Raw genomic sequence first — 12967 nt, 5'->3', positions numbered from 1 at the left:
TAGAAAAGGATACCAAACATATTTCATAGAAGGAAGGGAATGCTATAAAAAAAAATTATTATAAACAACACTACCCGTATGATTTTTTATTTACTGATCAAATTTTCAAACTGTATATCATCACATTTAACAGTTATATTGTTCTAGAGTCCAGAAACAATAGTACAGGTAGTTGCAGATTCATTGTGCCATACACAAGCAAAAACAGCCACAGCTATTATTACAACAAAGTGCAAAATGAATATTTATTGAAAGCCTTTTACCCTCAAGATAGAACATTGGCAGAGTAAGAAGGGCACCACCCTCCAGGAAAGCTTGTCTATTATGTATCTCATCAATTTCTGTAAGATTTCCCAAACAAAATAGTATTAAAAACAGTAATTTCAAATGCAAAATGTAATATAAATTTAAATCTCTCAGCTAGGTTATATGTTTACCGCCAAGGTAAGTGTGCAAGGATGCTAGAGAGCGGTCAAAGGTGAAACCACCATAACGACCTGCTCCTCCATCTCCACGCCCATCCAGACTGCAAACCAACCATGAAATGAAAACTTCACATAATTAATTTTATACCCTTGCATATTGATTTAACTATTTTTGCATTTACAGCTACCAACAGCAATCTTTTAGTTACTAAATAATGGCACTTTATCTTGGTACAGGCTAAAAGACCACTACTACTGCAGCCAAATAAAATATTAACAAAAAATTACCTTTCCATCCAATAAAATATGCCACATGCCCAGTTTTAAACTGGAAAAGACAGTTATGTGCATTAAATGCTTTCATGATGTATATACTGTGTCATTGATATGATAGAATTTTGCTCATGGTTGAAGGAGACAAGAAGATCCACAGGCATGTAAAACCAGCTGCATCGACAAAATGGGTAAATGGTCACTCCACCAAGGATTTCCACAAGCTTTTCAGCAATGGCTTTTTTCTAGTTTATTTTGAGACCACGAAGACAGGAAATAAATTATAGAGAGAACATGTTAATATAGGGGAAGAAATGAGCTCCTCGTCAAACCCTGATTCATTAATTCTAACCCAACCATTGTAACCTTTTGCAACACATCTGTTTGGGCCAGCCTTCCCAATCTCCCCACTCACCTCTAGGAAGAAGGGTGCATGGAAAAATTAATTAATTGTCTGGGAAGATAACTTGGCTTGGAAAACAGAAATGAAGGGGGGAAGTGTTTTAACTTGCGCTAGACTGTGTGATGAACTTGATATAAACAAGGCTTTGCTGGCTGTAGTCATCTTGAATATTGATGACTCTCAATGGACCCAATTAATAGACTACAGAAATATCTCCTTCAGCTACGGAATCTACCACAATTTAGGCCATTTTATGACAAATTGTCCCAAAAGGATTCCCCAGGTGGCGTTTCAAAAGAAAATTCACTGTCACAAAACTTGGATTGCTAAAATTTTCTAAAACTTAATGGAAGAAGAAAGTAAAAATCTAACTGCATAGGGAGCCAGAGCAAGGAGAAAAAGGAAGCTATCACAGATGTGGAACTCCCCCCATATAAAGTGCAAAACCTTGGTCCAAAGGATCCCAATGGAGGTTCCTAAGATAAGATAATTATATTAGTGTCCAACAAATGACCATCAACAGGTCAAAGGGACTTATATGTACATTGGAAACAATACATGGTGGGAGTGCAAGTACAAGTGCAGCTCCTAAAGAAAAACATATTTATCCTCTAGGGTCAAAGATCTAGAGTTCACATCTATCATCAAAGAAACAAAAGAAGATACAACACTAGGAGTCCTACAAGATAGAGAGTCCCACTCAAGAATCCTGGAGAAAGGTCTTGACTGGATGCACCTACAATATGTGCTCAAGCCCTAGAGGAGCCATCGCATGTTGATGACAAGGAAACCTATTAACCTAATTTATATTGACAGTAGGTAAATCTCCCCTACCATCTGAGCCAAAATGAAGAATCCCTTGATACAGGATTGTCCTAATGAACTAGACAATCTAGAAGTACTTTAAGGTTTAGATAGAATGTGTTACCTGGAAAAGGTCATGTTGCCGCCTAAATCCTCACCTAGGCTAACATGGGGAAAACCTTTAACTCCACTTGTTGTGGCCTTGGGGGCAAGTCTCGAGTTGAGTAGTTGTCACTCAAATCTCAACTCCTCCGTCCAGACTAACTCCTAGTGAAGCCAACGAGGGTGGACCCTATGAGCCAAATAAACTAAGGCCTCGATCAAGTTAAACTAAACTAAATCAAGTTCTAGGAGTTAAATGAAATTACCCAAGATGCAATCCACCAACAGTGAACTACAACATATACTTCAAAGCATGTAGATGGTTTCACAAGTAAATGGCCATAAGCATCATATGCATTCATAAACAATGGATGTGATAATGATAAGCAAATGAATGAAGTACTTGAGAAGCGAAAGATATGACAAATGAGACCAGTGCCAAGAGAGAGCTCATAAAAGTAGATGCTTGAAGTAAAGTACTTGAAGAGTAAATTTTTGGAATGTAAAAGTACTTTAGAAGATAAAGTGCTTGAAATGTAAGTGTACCTAAACTTGAAATGGAATTCACGAATGTAAATGCTTAAGTTAATTTGTTGTATGTGTGCACAACACGCAAATGTATGATTGCAAAAATTACAACTAATCTAAGATTAGCTCTCTCTTCAAGCTTTATCCTAGTTGGGTTAAGGAAAGCTGCAAGGGGGTCCTACAAGGGGAAGCTTCGCTTCAATGAGTACCCCCGAGAGCCCACAAGTCAACCCACTTGCAAGGAGGTCCAACACTAAGGGAATAAGCCCAAAGCCTTACTTCTCAAGTCAAGCGTTTACCGGTTTCCCCCAGTCTCAGAATAAGAAGACATAGAAGAGGGAGGGTTCCTAATTAGTCTACTTCAACCAACAAGCTATTGGAACTTGTTGGAGGTTTGTTACTCTTTGCAAGAAAATGAAATCTAACTAATTATATGAGTTAAGCAAAGTCTTTTGGTAGAAACCACATGAGAGATTTTTTTGGCCGACGCATTTCAATCCAACAAGTGTGGTTCATCATCAGGACTAGATGAAGAGGCAGACCATGGCAAAGGCTTAAATAGAGAGCAATGTAGAGACATAATTCAAGTAAATCCAAGAGTAAATGCTTCTTTGAAATTTCTTTTCCAAACACGTACCTTTCCATCAATGAATGCACCCTTGAATCCTTTGTCTTCCATTGTTGAGATAGATCCCAGGTTCTTCTTTAGATTAGGTACATATAGTACTTCTTGTAGATGAATGGTGTTACCTTGATTCAATTGAAGAGTAACATTACCAACTCCCTTCACGGGATTTCCAAATTTGTATCATTTTCTATCAGATTTGAAAGAACTTCCTTATACCCAGTGAAGTGCCTTGAGGCACCGCTATCAATCAACCAATTTCCCAAGGTATTCGGAGGAGAGGCAGTAGAGAGGGCAGATATAAGATAAAATTATTTGCTTGTTATCTACAACATTAGATTCATCATACCTGGAGTTTCTTGATCTTTTGGGAGGTCGACCATTTCCATGTTGAGTAGCAGGAGCATTCCTTTTTCCTTTGCTGTTGAATATGTCATTCCTTTGATTGTTGTTGCCCATGAAAATTGTTGTGGTTGTTGTTGTCATCATCATGAGGTGTATCCCTTCTATTAGGACACTCCCTAGCATAGTGGCCAAACCTGTTACAAATGAAGCGTCTTCCCTTTATTCCATGTTTGAATCTCGGTCTTCCTTGACATTGCTTCTTTGAACCTACATTGTTCTTCTTTTTAGCACGAGCAGAGAATGCAGTAGGATCATTCCTATTTGAAGGCATGTCTCTCTCTATCATCCTTGTTTCTTCTTGAGTACATCTAATCAACAATTCATCAAAACCTGGAATCCTATCATTATTGAGGATAGTAGTGTTGAACACATGTCATTCACAAGGGAGACCTCCAAGGGCAATGAGAGTGAGCTCCCTATCAGCAATAACTTCTCCAATTGAATGAAGATCATTTTTTATCTCGGTAATCCTCATGAAGTAGGATTGGATATCTTCACCTCTTCCTTTATTTATGTCCTTTAACTTGTTCTTGAGGAAGAGAACTTGGTTTGCATTGCTAGTTTGAACATGCTAACCAACCTGTCATACATCTCCTTAGATGTGTTCAAATCGGAGATGTATGCAACCAAATGCTTGTTAATAGAATCTATGATGATCTTCTTAGCTTTGACTTCACGTTTCTTGTACTTTGTCTTAGTGGCAACTGGTGCATTTGAAGGAGGTTCAGTAATCTGTCCCTACACATAGTCCATAACATCCTGCTCTTCCAAAGTCAAATCAAGGGACATCTTCCATGCATGATAATCAGACTTATCATTGAGCTTGTCATCAGGTTTGAAGTAAGATGCGGAGGCCATTGAATCTTGTTCTTGTCGAACAAATCTCAGTGATTTCTCTTCTCAGTGATTTCTCTTTTCACTCTTGCTTGGGCTTTGTCTTCACCTCAGCTCCGATTCCATGTTAATTTTAGATAATAATGGTATGTTCTATGCTTAAGAGCAATTTACTTCCATTTCTCTTATTAACCCAATATCAATTTCTAGGTTAGAAATAACATTAACATGATAGTAAATGCAGATAGAACATAAGTAAAAAGCAGAAGACAAGCCAATACAAGAGGACACAATATTTGGCAGATGCCAGGGAAAAACCCCAATGTAGGGAAACCCTTGATCAAATCTTCTTACTATTCTTCAAAAGTTCAGCAGAGACAGAGAGAGAGAGAGTACAATATACAAAATTCACTTGCCCAAACACAGTCAAATCTGTCCAATCAAACTGCAATCAACAGGATGCCTGGTCAATGCTAGTCAAACCTTTTGCAATTTGGTCAACGCATGGAATAGAAAATCACATATTGTCCTTCGCACATGTGGAGGAGAGAGGTAGCCCAGAAATCCGTGCACCCAAACAGATGAGGAGAGGGAGAGATATGTGAGTGATGATGAGTGTCCAAATGAGGTAGATGCTCCTTCTATTTATATGCAACGTTGAAGATGAAAAGACATGATTTTTGGGCTTCTAAGCCTACATTAGTTTGTTGGCCGACCTTGACAATTTGTCCATAAAAGAAATAAATTCATAATTCCATTTGTACATGTCAGAATGAGATGATCTTTAGATCAATCCTACACCTCTCGGAAAGAGGAATCCAATAAAAAAATCAGTTGCACCATATGAGTTGTCCAAGGTGGAATTTGGCCCTAATTGCCAATTTTAACAAGTCTCAATAAACAGATGCGGCAGTTGGAGTCGGAGTCAATGGGTGCTTCAGTGGAGACGTGTGAAGAGCCAACAGTGATGGTGTGCATAGGGATAGCGGCAGGGAATTACGGTGGATAGGCTGGCACAAGCAGCTGTGAACATGGCAGGAAAGGTGTATGCGGTTGTGAAATGTCGCATAAGTTGATGGCAGGGATGTTATACAGCAGGGATGGCGGCTTGGGTGACGACTAGCAGCGATAATCCGGCACATTGGATTCGGCAGCGGTGGCTATACGTAAATGTGCAATTATATGTTGGCTACAGCGTCAAACAAATAGAGAAACAGTGTACGAGCTAGCTGATTGAAGTCGGGTTGCGGCTATCTATCCGTGCTACTCCTGCATAATGTGATTAGCGGCGGTAGCAGTTCGGAAGTGGCGCAGAGTGTCGGGCGGCACTACAATTGCTCTGCAGGCTGGTAGCATAACAGTGTGAAACTGTGGCGGCCTGTTGGGGTTACGGAAGTTGCAGTACGTTTGCACAGGCAAACCCTGAATTCGATCGACGACACCGATGGCTGCAAGCGCCTAGCAACAGTGGGTCAATTTGCTTGCATGCGTTGGGTTTTTTTCCTTTTTAATATTATATATTCTTTTCTTTCTTCTTTCTTTCTTTTCTTTACTCTTTTCTACTTCTTTCTTTTTTTCTTCCTTTATTTTTATTTTATTTTTTTCATTTTTTTTATTTTTTTAAATCGCCAAAGGCCTAATGGGTAAATTGGAGAACCTCCAACAAATGTGTAGTGAAACACTTCAATTGCCCGACAACAAAGTTGACGAAGAGTTGATGGCCAAAGGCCAAAATCTGCCAAAGTGGCTTTGATACCAATGTAACAAACAAAATTCGTATACAATGCAGAATACTCAGAAGATCTGGTATATGTAAAAATCTATGATAGGATAGTAATATATTATATAAAAATGCACTGAAAATATGAGATGACTATAATGAGGATGAAGGTCTGCTTATATACCTAGACAGGTACCTCTTCACAAATGGTCATGTCCTTAGAGACATGTATCTTCACTACTAATTATTAGTTAATTAATCATTAATCATTATTATTATCATTTACATTATTTGTATTATTTTTATATTTTATTTTATTCATAACATCAACCCAAATCAACATCAGACAAAAGGAGTGAAATCACAATTAGCGAAGGTCAATGTACTTTTGAAGTTTTCAGCCTCCAAGTATAAACAAAACTGAATATAAATAGATGCCAAAATAGCCCAAGTCAAAAATAGTCAACGACCTTGAAAGAAAAAGTCAACGCAGCTAAAAGGAGTCCTCTATCTGATCTTCGCATGTGTGGATAAGCTCTTAAATTGTAGACCAAACTTGTGATGCGATGATGGCAAAATGAGTGCCAACGAGGTTGTATTTATATGAGGCACGTGTGGGCTAATTTGCCCTAATGGAGCCGACTTATAGGACTTATTGGGCCGACTTGTAAGTGACAATAAATTAATTTCTTCTTCATGTTTTGCAATGAAAAATGCCGACCATAGCTACATTATTCTTCAACAGTGTGTTTGTCATTTAAATGTTCATCCTCTTTTATTCCAACAAATATTCAAGGCTGAAATCAAATGAAAGTAAGGAAATTACATTTTTGCAATTATTGGTTCCCCATACAACAAATATTTTTTCCATAATAAATTATTGGAACACTAATTTTAAAATTGGCAACTAGGGCCAAATTCCACCTTCGGACAACTCATTCAATGAGATGATGATTGCATTAAATTCCTCTTTTCGAGAGGACCAAAATTGATGTAAAGATCATCTAATTTGGACGAGCAAAAGTGTGTTTTTTAATTTATGCCCACATATGTGCAAATTGTTCAGGTCAGCCACATCATCATGTAGGCTCATGAAGCCCAATGGACGTGACTCTTCACCCTCAACGACTTGTATAAATACAAGTGCCCTCTTACCTCATTTGGCATCATCATCACGCACATTTCTCTCATTAGTTCGTACAGTTATTGGGTAGAGCTTCTCTCTCTCACACGTGGGGCAGAAGGACGAATTTTTTGGGGAAATTGCGAGGCCGAATTTCAGGGCTGTTGCAGGAGTTTGACCAGCATTGACCAAGCACTTTGACTGCGATTTTTGTGGGAAATTTTCATTTTTGGAAGGTTGTACAGTTTGGCACAGGAACCGAGAATTTTTTGGCACTTTGACTAGAGGGTTGACCGCAGACCTTTCCACAAAGTTGACCAAGTTTGAAAGCATTTTTCAGGACTGTTTTGGGCTGAATTTGACCACCTTATTAGGCCGAATTCGACTGGGTTTGACCGAGATTCAAGAGGACTATTTAACTACTGCGTTGACCATCTTTGACTTTCTGGTTAGGACTGAGTTTGACTGCAAATTTGACAAGGTTGTTTTGACTTTGATTTGGCAAGTCAATTTTGATTTTTGTACTCTCTCTCTCTTTATTGAACATTTGATATAATAATAAGAAGAATTGATCAAAGAGTTTCCCCCACATTGGGGTTTTCCTTGGAATCTACCAAATCTGGTGTCCTCTTGTCTTGGCTTGTCTTCTGCATTTTATTTTATGTTCTATCTACAATTTCTATCAATGTGATTTATGGTTAATGTGATTTCTATTGGAAAACTAAATTGAAATTGTCATTGGGCTGCTAAAGGAACATTGAGATAATTGTGCTAAGCATATAACATACCATTGTTAGCTAAAATTAACAACTAATCCTTCCATCCAACATCTTACCACCAAATCTCAGAGAATCAACCAACAAATTATGACTTGTTTAAGTGTACAAGTCGGCTTCATTTTCAAAGGCCAAGTCAGCTTCAGTCAAATATATATCCGAAGGGGCCCTTAACTGAAGGTGACTTAGCCTTTGAAGAGCCATGATTATAATGAAGCAACTTGTACACTCAAACAAGTCATGATTTGTTGGTTGATTCTCTGAGATCTGGTGATAAGATGTTGGATGGAAGGATTAGTATATATATAGGCCAACGTGGAGCACAAATGGGGAGGAAGCTCAGACAACTGAGGCAAAAATCCAACGAAGGAAAGTAAGGAGCTCGGAGTTGCAGAACAAGAAGACATTCGACCTCTTTTGGAGGTGATTTTGTAGAAAACCCACAAAATTATGATCTACTAATATGAGCAATCTGAAATAAAATTTCTTCTCACATAAACACAAAATTTCTATACTAGATGCAACGGAATAGGAATAGAAATAAATCCCAGTCACACAGTTCAAGACAATATTTTTTACTAGGGAACCCAACTAGGAAAACCCTCTGCTTGATGAGAATTTTGTTGATAGCAAAAACTAAGCAATTGGTCTCTTACAAAATAACTTTGTCTCAATAGAAACCAATATGATTTCTTTGCTAAAACTAAGCTTGAAACCTTTGCAAGACTGTTGATCTTTGCTACCCTATACCAACTTGTGCACAAGCTTCTCTTGCACACTCTTCCTCTCACAAGCTCCATGCACAAACTCATGCTTCCTATTGCTTGGTCTCACCAACTCGTGCTCACCAAAACAATGAATACTATTATGCCTTTCGATCTCCTTATAAGCACTTCAAATTAGCTAATTCTGGCAAGTTCTATTTTTGGAACTCAAACTAGTGATTTATGAGTTAACTAACTCATGCAACTCGTCCTACCTCAAATTAGAAGTTTTGACTCACTCGTTTGTCTTTTCCCAAAAATAACTTGCACTAGAAGACAACAAACTGAGGCTTCTATTTCCACGCATAAGTCAAACTGCTTCACGAATTGTCCTATCTTATGAGAACTCGCCCTAATTTTAGGAATTTGTCCTAAATTATAGGGAACTTGAACATGTCAAGGAGAACTTGTTGAGGTCCCTTTGATTAAGGCACAAATCAAGGAACCTTTTTCGCTACTATTTTCAACAAATTTCGGTGAAGGAAGAACTGAACATTTCGGGCCTGACAAATTGAAGAAGCATTGTTTTACTTATATTTCTGGGTTGAAGGTTTCTTAGTGATTTTTCTATTGGAATTCGACTTTCTTTGTGGTATCCTTTGGAGCAGAACATGATCCATCTTTGGAGTCTCTATTGTCCTCCTTGTGACACAAGATTTGGCATAAAACTCAGCTTTTTGTTAGCCTAATATTATGCCTATAGTTCGATCCTGAGTGCGAGTTCAAAGTCAGACTTGAAGGACGTTCCTTGAATCCATTGGAGACATTGTTGCAGAATTTGGAAAGCAGGCTTAAAGCAGTTTCGTTGAGGACTTACTACAGACCTGAATCGGACAGTCATTTGAAGCACTTGAAAAATTGTTGTAGCAGACCTTTGATGAAGTGTTATGAAGCAGACCTAAACAGTATTGTGGAGGAAACCTAGATAGTGATGTGAAGCATAACTTATTTGTTCTGTGCAGACAAGAAGAGTTTTGGAGACATCTTCAATGAATTGTTGAAGTTGACCTTTAATTGAACCAGACTTTAAAGTATCTTGGAGGCCATTTGTAGCAACTCTAAAAGCTTTTGTGAAGCATTGTTGGAGCAGTATTGGAGACACCCTTGAAACATTATTGGAGAACAGTTGAAGACCAGTGCTTGAAGACTGTTGGAGCAACTATAAAAGTCTTACTGAAGAAGGCCTGAAGTTTTGTAGAGGCAGATTGAAGAGGACTTTGTAGACCTGTCTTGGACACATTTTGCCAAAGTATTTGAAGTTTTTTTGAAGTCTTCAAGCAGCACTAATTGAAGAGAGGGTTGGAGCCCTCGAGGATTGGAGTCTTCATACAAGGTTCGAGCCTCGTGAGAAACCAGGTTGGAGCCTAGACTGAGATTTGAGGATTGGAGTCTTCAAGAAGACCAAGTTGGAGCTAGGATGTGTAGTGAGAATTGGAGTCCTCACCCAAGGTTGGAGCCTTGGAGAAATTGAAGAATTTATTATACAATTTGGAGCTTGGTTGTTTGTAAGAGGATTGGAGTCCTCATCATTTTTATTAATAAAATCATTTTCTTGTTGTACATCTTGAGTTCTAGTTTAATTAATGATCTTAACTAGCATAATTTTACAATTGTAAAAGAAATGTTGATTCACCCCGCTCTAGTATTTCCAACATAGACTCTCCACTTGAGCAATTACATCCTTGTAATTATGCCCTTAGTGCCTGTGTCTTCCGTCATCATTATTATGCTAGCCACATGAACTTCACTTGAGATATCATTTGCCATTTTCACAAAGGATCAGTCCAAGCATTAGTTAACCAGCAATGGGGATTTCACCAATTGTTTCTCAATACCATTCCATGTCTCATGGATGTGATCTGGCTTGTTTTAAGGTTTTGAGAAAGCAATTACCAATCGTTATTGAGAATTTTTGCCCCAAAATAACTTGTCTTTTATAAAATAGGTTTTTAATTGTTGGGAAGCTATGGCTAAGCAGTGAGCTTTTACAAAGCAGATTGGATACCAGGGAATGTATGCCAATTTCATGGCCCAGCAAGGTATAGCCATTCTTCATCGGGACAGGATATCCCGAGCTCGAAGAAGCCGAAGCGATTAACATTAAGATCTACCACGCACTTGATGGACTCAGGGGGAGGTTGCAAGACGGATGACCTTCAAGCTCGGGTTCAGAAGATATCCATATCATTGCTGGAACAATGATGTCCAATCGTTACAGGCTCGAGATTGGAGAAGGAGAAAATGGAGGCCATCGCCTTCAAGGCTGATATACAGTCTGGAGACGATCGTGAATGAAGTACTGCAATGACAGCAATCAGTCCGTGTTGACAAAAAGTTCCTGAATCCAGCAGCAGTCGCAAATGCCCAAGAGCCCGAAATTGGCAAATAGACCAGATCAAATGAACCACCAGTATGATAAATATGCAGTTTGTTAGTGATGTTTCAGATTTTCGTCCGAATATTGTCAAACTTTTCTAGTTCTGTCAAGTATGGTTTTGGTTTCTTCATGTCTGCAAGTATCCGTGTATGGGAACCGTAGTTAGAGTCCCAATTTTGGACCGTACTGGTTATGAAAATGTACATGGACCTCTGTTACAGAGATATAAAAATTATTTTTTTCCCTTTCCAGAAACCAAAAAAATAGTAATTGTTCATATAGTAAAGGATACTATAATGCAAGCCCTTCTCCGTGATAACGTCGAGCTTATTAGACACCCAAATTCTCACTGTGGCTTCGGAGGCGACCAACTCGAATTTATCGCTTACAAAGTTTGATCATCGCGGTGTAGCCACTTGTGATTTCTCTCGTAAAACATTGCAATACATGCCCTCGATGGTATTAGGGTTTGGCATCAGCAAAACTGTGAGCTGTACAAGAGCATATATTGCAATCTCCATGCCCATTGCCCACTAACAGCACTCTCCATTGATGCCCCAATGGACAAAATCGGTTAAAGCGTGGAAGGCAGATGTAAATTTAAGTAGACATATACAATTATAAATAATACCTGGAGTCGCCACTGGAAGGAGACTCAAGACCTGAATCAACCTCTTCGACCTCCAACTGCTCCCTGTCGACGTCCCGAAAATGTTGAATTTGGAGGCGTAAATTCCCTTCGTCTGCCTCGCCAGCCTGCTCGCGTCGGCTGTCCATGTTCCCTATCTTGTCACCAAAATCTATGAAATTTTCCTGTCACCTCTGCAATTTGTGAGAACAGAGCAGTGTGTGAATGTGCCTGTGCGGGAGAGAGTAACTTTCAGAGATTTTATTTTGATTCGCGTCAAAACCATTGTCCGACCTCGGCCAATTGCTCCATCATATATATAGTGTGTGTCATAAAGCCTTTACCTCTCCGATACCTTGATGCTCGACACCTTGATGCTCGATATTCCTTCGCTATGTGAAGCGGTTGCCGTTAAATTTTGCCTTCGAAACTCTACCGGATGTAAAGACTATTGTATAGTCAAAATAGTACTTTTTTACATTTAATTAAATATAAAAAATTATTTAAAAGTTTTAATACTAGCAATTGCACCGAGAGGTGTAAAGAACACCCAGAGGAGACATGAATGTGGAAATAAATTATCTTCTTACGCCATCATCAATGTCATTTTATCGAGTGTACAATATTCATGAGAAAAAAATTTTAACCTTTAGACCTGAAGAATTACTCTAATTTTTGCAATAAAAAAGGTTGTGTCAATGGATGCAATGTCTATTTGAGTTTTACTTTTTTATATAAAAGAGCCAATGGTTTGCACCTCGAGAGGTTTGATCCTCTGAGTGTTTGATAGATCCTAAGTTACACTGGATCTAGGCTGGTAGCAAACCAATCATACACAAATAACTTGTTATCATATTTTTTTGATATAATATAATAGTTAGTCTATTTAATTCACACCACCAAAAAAAATTATTTGTCAAAAAAAATACATTTATTTTAACAAAGTAACAATAGATATATATATTACTTGCAAAAATGACAAACAACGGAGCAACCTTGTTAGTAGAAGAACGAATAAACCCATAAGGGTTTCATTTACATTTAAGGAGAATGACCTTAAGGATTTCATTTACATTGAAGGAGAACGACCTTAAGGATTTGAAACCCATATAAATTTATATTTTAGAAAATAAAGATAATCCATGAAAATTTGTCTACAACTCATGGACTTTCCAGAATA

The 12967-nt window shown here is 38.2% G+C and overlaps 1 protein-coding gene across 2 annotated transcripts in view; it reads right to left on the bottom strand.

Annotated features, from left to right (window-relative positions):
- The window catches only part of LOC149261472 (ATP-dependent protease La (LON) domain protein), a 300119-nt gene extending 287972 nt beyond the window's left edge, over positions 1 to 12147 (bottom strand). The window contains exons 1-3 of one of the 2 annotated variants that reach the window (XM_089422315.1): positions 11791 to 12147; positions 438 to 526; positions 264 to 341 (exon numbers count right to left, since the gene is read on the bottom strand). In XM_089422315.1, the coding sequence (XP_089278441.1) occupies positions 264 to 341; positions 438 to 526; positions 11791 to 11936 (313 nt within the window). In that variant the 5' untranslated portion in view covers positions 11937 to 12147. The remainder of the gene's footprint in view (positions 1 to 263; positions 342 to 437; positions 527 to 11790) is intronic. The other variant, XM_089422313.1, reaches the window with a different exon arrangement.
- Positions 12148 to 12967: the final 820 nt, after the last annotated feature.

Source organism: Pinus tabuliformis, chromosome 6 (genome assembly GCF_031772625.1).
Source record: "Pinus tabuliformis cultivar Carrire ecotype Pingquan chromosome 6, CPIR1, whole genome shotgun sequence".
NCBI classification, from domain to species: Eukaryota; Viridiplantae; Streptophyta; class Pinopsida; order Pinales; family Pinaceae; genus Pinus; species Pinus tabuliformis.
Note: the sequence above shows the minus strand (reverse complement) of the source record. Positions and strands in the feature narration are given on the sequence as shown.